The sequence below is a fragment of the Carcharhinus amblyrhynchos genome, chromosome 7, assembly GCF_965287045.1.
Source record: "Carcharhinus amblyrhynchos chromosome 7, sCarAmb.v2.hapA, whole genome shotgun sequence".
Lineage (NCBI taxonomy): Eukaryota > Metazoa > Chordata > Chondrichthyes > Carcharhiniformes > Carcharhinidae > Carcharhinus > Carcharhinus amblyrhynchos.
This window is the reverse complement of record NC_137330.1, coordinates 93,609,152-93,617,381: the sequence shown is the minus strand read 5'-3', so window position 1 is coordinate 93,617,381 and position 8,230 is coordinate 93,609,152. Positions and strand designations below refer to the sequence as shown.

General features: G+C 46.7%; 1 protein-coding gene across 1 annotated transcript in view; it reads left to right on the top strand.

The window, feature by feature from the left end:
• The first annotated feature begins 398 nt into the window (after positions 1–398).
• The window catches only part of bckdhb (branched chain keto acid dehydrogenase E1 subunit beta), a 264,765-nt gene continuing 256,933 nt past the window's right edge, over positions 399–8,230 (top strand). The window contains exon 1 of the mRNA XM_080192796.1: positions 399–568. Within this exon, the coding sequence (XP_080048922.1) occupies positions 421–568 (148 nt within the window). The 5' untranslated portion in view covers positions 399–420. The remainder of the gene's footprint in view (positions 569–8,230) is intronic.

Sequence of the window (8,230 nt, the reverse complement as noted above, 5' to 3'; positions counted from 1 at the left end):
TGCAGACTTGATGGGCTGAATGGTCTCCTTCTGCACTATGAAAAGTCTAAGCATATGAAATGCGACGATCATTGTTCAGATGCATTGCGAGCTCACACTCTGACCACAATTGCCCCCTGATCATGTTTGGACTCGAAAAACCCTCCCCCAGCCCCCACTACCCCGCCCCCCCCCCCCCCCCCCCCCGATCATGTCTGCTACCAAATAAACCTGTCGGACTTTAACCTGGTGTTGTCAGACTTCTCACTGTCTCGCCCCCAACGCCCCCCCCCCACGCCAGGCAAGGGACTACAACGACCAGAATGCACCGCGGCAAAGGTCACTCTGCTGCACCTGATAGGTGATGCGCGCCGATGACGGTAGACGAGCAGTTGGCCAATGGGCGTGCGCCCGTGCGGTGACGGTTGAAGGAGGCGGAAGATGGCGGCGATAGCGCGTATGTTGGCGGCGCGAGCGGCTTGTCGGAGCGGCGCGGGGCCGGCGCGAGCGGCAGTGACGCCAATTGCCCGGCGCTCGGTGGCTCATTTCACTTTCGTGCCGGAGCCGGAGCCCGACCCAGCTCAGTATGGTGAGGGGCTGGGAGAGGAGAGGGGGGGGGAACAAGCTCCGCGACAGGGGTTTAGAGGACATTATTCCATATGGAATCAATGACACTGACTCAGAGAGGGTGGTGGGGGTTCAGGTCTCAGCCCAGGGAGATCTTCTTGCAGTAGAACTGGAGCATTACCAGTGGAGGACATGCAGTGCCCACTTGCACTCTGGTGAAACCCTCCATTGACAACATGGTTCCAGAATATCACTGTAAATAGAGACATGCTGCTGAAATTTTTCATCTTGCATTCATCAGGATGCAAAGTGTGAGAGAAAAAGTTTTGGCAACATGCCTCTGTTTCCAATAATAATCAAATTATGTGCTACTAAGCAACAGTTAATATGGTCCCTGTTACAGGTTGTTGTCTGCTGCTTTCCCCAGCCTTCCTTATGTTCTTTCCCTCAATGTGCAACCTTGTGACTGTCACTTACTGTATGTATAGTGATTATACCATGATAGCTCACAAACTCCAAGTGCTGTATTGCCTATGCTCTCCCATGTCTGTAACTTGTTCTCCCTGACTGTAAGCATTAAGATGGGACAAAGTGTTGCATCTCCACCCCGACATTAAATAATATCCCACTACCTTGGATCCTTAGTGACAAAAGAACCTGTCCCTTGATGCAGAACATGATACACACACACACACACACACACACACATATAGGGAAAACAGTTGCCACCTTTGGTTGACTCATGAAACGTGCCTGGAATAAATTAAACTAATCCTGTAGCTACTGATCATTGTGGTGGTACATGACAGTCCAAAGGAGTTTCAATTTCTCTGTCTCATTGACCAGTGATCTCCAGGTGAGATAATCAGTGTCTAGGGCCTTCATGTCATCTTTGCAAGCATCATTGAAGCTTGGGTCTCCCAAGGATCATCTGGCTCTCATTACCTCGCTATACAGAATGTCTTTGTGTATGCAACGATTTTCCATCCTGTGGATGTGCCTAAACTGCAATAGCTCCCTCTGTTTGAGTACTAATCAAGTTGGGAGTTCTTCCTTTGAGAAGACTGTTACATTTGTGATTTTATCTTGCCAGGATATACCCATAAGTAAGTTAAATCACTATAGTCCCAGCTGACCATTGGCTGTGACTAGTGGTAATATAACCTGAGGATAACCACACCTCAGGCGAGAGGCAAGGCTGATAAAGCGTGCCTTCATGAATACCCTCTGCTGGTACACGAATTGAATTTGCACTGTTGGCTTTGCTCTGCATCTCAAACCAGCATTCAGCAAAGCAACTGGCAGGTATCTTTATTATATATCTGTAATGTACTGCACACAGAAAAGATGAAAATTGTTGAGCTTATTGTCCTGATAGCTACAGTTGTTCACGTTTTACAGCATTGCAAGATGCTGAAAACAAAAGAGCAAGTTGACAGTTTATAACAATGGTAAACAAAACCATTAGATTAATTTGAAAACATAAACATTCAATGAGACATTGAAACTCCTCATGTAAATATGCCTCTGAGTTTGAGTTTTCAAAGTTTGAGTTAGGTTGATTGGCCATGCTAAAATTGCCCCTTAGTGCCCTGAGGGATTGGTGGGTAAAATATGTAGAGATATGGGGGTAGGGCCTGAGTGGGATTGTGGTCGGTGCCGACTGGATGGGCCAAATGGCCTCTTTCCATACTGTCGGGTTTCTGTGATTCTATGAAGTACTTCAGTATTGGACTCAACCATTCCAGTGCTCTCCTTAACGTACTTAAATCCTTATTCCGTAAGCTTCAGCTCATTCAAAACTTTGCTGATATTGTATCAACACCACTTATCTCTGTCATGCTGACCTGTATTAGCTGTTAGTTTTCCAAAGTGCCAAACTTAAGTTTCTTATCCTTGAGTTTAAATTTCTTCATGATCGTGCTCCTCCTTATTTTCACAATCAGCTCCAGCATCATCGCCCCCGATTCTCTCTTTGTCTGACTGTAGCCTCTTGTATATTTCCCTTAACTTCATTCTGTCAGCAAATTTCATGCTCTGGAGTTCCATCCCCTTTCCATACACTTATGCTTGACAGTTTTTGTAGTGCAATCTATTAACAGCAGTTCAGCATTAGGTGAGATATTCCTGACATACCAGTTGCTGTGAATGAAAGTTGTAATTATTATTACCATGTATTATATACATCCTCAACTTTGTATTTTTGTGTTCTAATGTGTTTGATACCAGCTTAGATTTGAAAGCTTTTTGGCATTTTTCCTCTTCCCAACCAAGTATCTGGATAAGAATGAGCAAAATTGCCACAGTAATTCAATTCTGGACTTATATCTCAGATGTGAAGGAGATGTGACATAATGGGAGCCTTGTGGAGAAGTATAAAGGTTTGGCATTTGTGTTTAAAGTTTGACTTTGTCTGAAAATTAGGTAAAAATTATGGTGACTTTGAAGAAGCTCCAAATGTTTTTGCTTTATTTTCTTTTTTTAAAATTTCTTCTCTTCTCCTTCCAGGAGATTTTAATTCAGCTGTGTTGGACACTGACATGGGATTTAGAGTAGCGTAGCATTTTAAAAATTCATTGGCATCACTGGATGGTCAGCATTTATTGTCCATCCGTAGGTGCCCAAGGGCAGTTGAGAGTCAACTGCATTGCTGTGGGTCTGCAATCACATGTAGGCCAGACTGGATAAGGATGGCAGATTTCCATACCTAAAGGACATTAGTGAATCAGATTGATCATTGCTGTGTGTTGTGTTTTTAACAATGGTTAATGGAAAGCAAAGCAGCAGGTTAGTATGTGGGGAGAAGGTTTCAACTACATTGAAAATTAGGAAAAAAGTTAAAAGGAAGGAGAACTCAGGAGATGTTATCAATGGAGGTGTTAAGATTCAAAAAGTACAAAAACTAGCACAAGGGCACTTTATCCGAATGCTTGTAGCATTCGAAACAAGGTAAATGAGTTGACAGCACAAATTATCGCGAACGAATATGATTTGGTGGCCATTACAGAGACATGGTTGCAGGATGGTCACGACTGGGAGTTAAATGTCCAGAGGTATCAGACTGTTTGGAAGGGCAGACAGGAGGCTAAGGGTGGTGGTGTAGCTCTGATATTTAAAGGTGACATCGGGTGTTAGTGAGAGATGATTAAGTTTCTGTGGAAAAATCGTTGAATCCACTTGGGTGGAAATTAGAAATAGTAAGGAGAAAAACTGATAGGCATAGTCTATAGGCCCCCAAATAATAACATCACGGTGGGGTGAGAAATAAAGAAATAACTGATGATTGTAAAAATGATACAGCAGTGATCATGGGGGATTTTAATCTCCATGTCAATTGGTCAGACCAGGTCAGTCAAGTGTGATGTGGGAACTGGTGGACCCCAGGGTCCATCCCAGTGACCATGTCTGTAGTAAGTGCAGGTTGCTGGAGGAGCTCCAGCTCAGGGTAAATGAGCTGGCCTCTGAGCTACAGACACTGAGGCTCAGCAGGGGGAGAGAGGGTGCCATTGTCAATGGGGTGCAAGTGACTAACTCTAAGGGTCAGGGACAAGAGGGGGCTGCTGGGAGGAGGAAGGGGGGTGAGGAGCGGAGGCCTCAGCCTCTTAATCTGCATAACAGGTTTGAGGTTCTTGCTTCCACGCTGGATGAGAACAAGGCAGGTGAGGTTGGTGAGCAAACTGCACACGGTACAGTGATGCAGCAAGACATAGGCAAAGAGAAGGGGAAAAGGAACGTAGTAGTGATTGGGGATAGTGGGGTGAAGGGTATTGACACTGTCCTTTGTCACAATGACAAAGTGCACAGAAGGGTGTGTTGTCTGCCTGGTGCTCGGGTACGGGATGTTGCAGCTGGGCTGCAGAGGAACCTGGAGTGGGAGGGTGAGAATCTGGTCGTTGTGGTACATGTGGGTGCTGGCAACGTAAGCAAAATGCGAACTGAGGATCTGGGGAGGGAGTATGAAAAGCTGGGAATGGAATTAAAAAGTAGAACTGACAAGGTGGTTATCTCTGGGCTACTGCCTGAACTGAGTGCAGATGGGCGTAGGGTTGACAGGATTAAGGAAGTGAATGGGTGGCTCAGGGATTGGTGTGGGAGGAATGGGTTTGAATTTATGGGGCATTGGCACCAGTATTGGGGTAGGTGGGACCTGTTCAGGTGGGATGGGGTTGGTCTGAACCGTGCTGGGACCAGAGTGCTGGCGAATCGAGTAAAGAGGACTGTAGACAGGGCTTTAAACTAATTGGTGGGGGGAGGGTGCGAGGGTAGGTGATGTTACGAGGTCTAAAGTTAAGGAGAGGGTACAGGTAAGGGAAGAGGCCGAGGATGTCTCAATAATAGAGGGAGTAGGGGGCGTGAGTATGGTTGGTGGCGTTACGGCAAATAGGGTCCAGGTGAAGGCTGGGATGAAAGCGCTTTATCTGAATGCACGAAGCATTCGGAATAAAGTGGATGAGCTGGTGGCGCAGATTGACACAAATGGATACGATCTGGTGGCCATTACAGAGACGTGGCTGCAGGGTGACAGGGACTGGGAGCTGAATGTACAGGGCTATCAAGTGTTTAGGAAGGATAGGCAGGAGGGAAAAGGGGGGGGTGTAGCTCTGCTGATTAAGGATAGCATCATGGTGGTAGCAAGGGATGATATTGGAGCCAAGGAGCAGAACGTGGAATTGTTGTGGGTGGAGATTAGGAACAGCAAAGGGAGGAAGACGCTGGTGGGTGTCGTCTATAGGCCCCCGAATAATGATCTGGAGGTGGGGCGGGCTGTTAATGCGCAAATAAGTGTGGCGTGCAGGAATGGGACGGCCGTAGTTATGGGGGATTTCAATCTGCATATTGATTGGTCGACCCATGTTGGACGCGGGGGGCTGGAGGAAGAGTTCTTGGAATGCTGCCGGGATAGTTTCCTCGAACAGTGTGTGTTGGAGCCGACGAGGGAGCGAGCTATCTTGGATCTGGTGCTATGTAATGAGGCGGGTAGAATTAGGGACCTTGTGGTGAAGGATCCTCTTGGGGAGAGTGATCATTGTATGGTGGAGTTTCTGGTGCAGATGGAGGAGGAGAAAGTGGGTTCCTGGACACACGTCCTCTGTTTGAATAGAGGGGAGTACGGTAGGATGAGAGAAGAATTGGCGAATGTGGACTGGGGGAGCGTGTTGGAGGGAGGGTCTGTTGAGGAGCAGTGGAGGATCTTTAAGGAGATCTTTCTTGGTGCTCAGCGGAAATTTATTCCGATGGTCAAAAAGGATAGTAGGAAGAGAGGTAATAAGCCGTGGATAACGAAGGAGGTGAAGGAAAGTGTTAAATTGAAAGCGGAGGAATTTAGAGTAGCTAAGAGTAGTGGGCGAGAAGAGGATTGGGAGAGGTTTAAATGTCAACAAAGATTGACAAAGAAGTTGATAAAGAAGGGTAGGAGAAACTATGAAGCTGGGCTAGCGCTTAATATAAAAAAGGATAGCAAGAGTTTTTATGAATATATAAAAAGGAAGAGGCTGGCTAGGGTGAATGTTGGTCCTTTAGAGGATGAGAAAGGGGACCTAGTGGTAGGGGATGAGGATATGGCTAAGGTATTGAATAACTTTTTTGTTTCTGTCTTCACGGAGGAGGACGTGAATAATTTGCCGGGTGTTAGCGATGGAAAGGTGGTAGGACTGGAGGGTCTTAATGACATTACTGTTACTAGCGGTGCTCGACAGACTGGAGGGGCTGATTGTGGACAAGTCCCCAGGACTGGATGGAATGCATCCGAGGGTTCTGAAAGAAATGGCGGAGGTGATAGTGGATGCCTTGGTGGTTATTTTCCAGACGTCGCTGGATTCCGGGGAAGTGCCGGAAGATTGGAAAATGGCTAATGTTACGCCGTTGTTTAAGAAGGGTGCCAGGCAAAAGGCGGGGAATTATAGGCTGGTTAGTTTAACATCTGTGGTAGGTAAAATGTTAGAATCTGTCATTAAGGAGGAAATTGCAAGGCATCTTGAAGGCAATTGCTTGATAGAGCAGACGCAGCACGGTTTCATGAAAGGGAAGTCGTGTCTGACAAATTTACTGGAGTTCTATGAGGATGTGTCTAGGGCGGTGGATAGAGGAGATCCGGTGGATGTGGTCTTTCTAGATTTTCAGAAGGCGTTTGACGAAGTACCTCACAAGAGGTTATTGCAGAAGGTCGAGGGACATGGAGTTGGGGGTAGGGTGTTAGCGTGGATAGAGGATTGGTTGTCAAATAGGAGGCAGAGAGTGGGGGTCAACGGGTGCTATTCGGATTGGCGGATGGTGACTAGTGGAGTGCCCCAGGGGTCGGTGCTGGGGCCTCAGCTTTTTACCATTTATATAGATGATCTGGAGGAGGGAACCGAGTGTAGGGTGTCGAAATTTGCTGATGACACCAAGATTGGGGGAACGGCAAATTGTGCGGAGGGTGTGCAGAAGGATCTAGATAGGCTGGGCGAATGGGCCAGGAAATGGCAAATGGAATTTAATGTTGGCAAGTGTGAGGTGGTCCACTTTGGTAGGAAGAATGGTAGGAAGGATTATTACTTACGTGGCGAAAAACTGCAGCAGGCGACGGTGCAGAGGGACCTCGGGGTCCTTGTGCATGAGTCGCAAAAACCCAGCTTGCAGGTGCAGCAGGTGGTCAGGAAGGCGAATGGGATGCTGGCCTTCATAGCGAGGGGGATTGAATGTAAAAGTAGGGAGGTCTTGCTGCGGCTGTATAGGGCATTGGTGAGGCCGCAGCTGGAGTACTGTGTGCAGTTTTGGGCGCCGCACCTGCGCAAAGATATTTTGGCCTTGGAGGGAGTGCAGAGGAGGTTTACTAGGCTGATACCGGAGTTGAGGGGGTTGAGCTATGAGGAGAGGCTGAATAAACTAGACTTGTACTCGTTAGAGTTTAGAAGAATGAGGGGAGATCTCATTGAGACGTTTAAGATGATGAATGGGATGGATAGGATAGAGGTGGAGAGACTCTTCCCGCTCAAAAAAGACATTAGGACTAGGGGGCACAGCCTCAAGATAAAAGGGGGGAGGTTTAGAACGGAGTTGAGGAAGAACTTCTTCACTCAAAGGGTGGTGAATCTCTGGAATTCTCTGCCCGTTGAAGTGGTGGAGGCTGCCTCGCTAAATATTTTTAAGATGCGGGTTGATGGGTTTTTGATAAGAGAGGGATTAAGGGTTATGGGGAGAAAGCGGGAAAGTGGAACTGAGCAGCGACAGATCAGCCATGATCTTATTGAATGGCGGGGCAGGCTCGAAGGGCTAGATGGCCAACTCCTGCTCCTATTTCTTATGTTCTTAAGGCAGCCTTGAGGAGGAGTTCATAGAATATATCTGTGATTGTTTCCTTGAACGGTATGTAATGGAACCTACAAGGGAGCAAGCTATCCTAGGTCTGGTCCTATGTAATGACACAGGAATAATTAATGATCTTACAAAGTTAGGGATCCTCTCTGAAGAAGCGATCATAGTATGATTGAATTTAAAATACAGACAACAAAGGAGATTACAATAGGATGAGGGAAGAGTTGGCTAAGGTAGACTGGGAGCAAAAACTTAGTGGTAGGACAATTGAAGAACAGTGGAGGATTTTCAAAATGATTTTTCACAGCGCTCTGTAGAAGTACATACTAGTGGTAAGGAAGAACTGCAGAAAAAGGTAATCAACCATGGATATCTAAGGAAATGAAGGAGA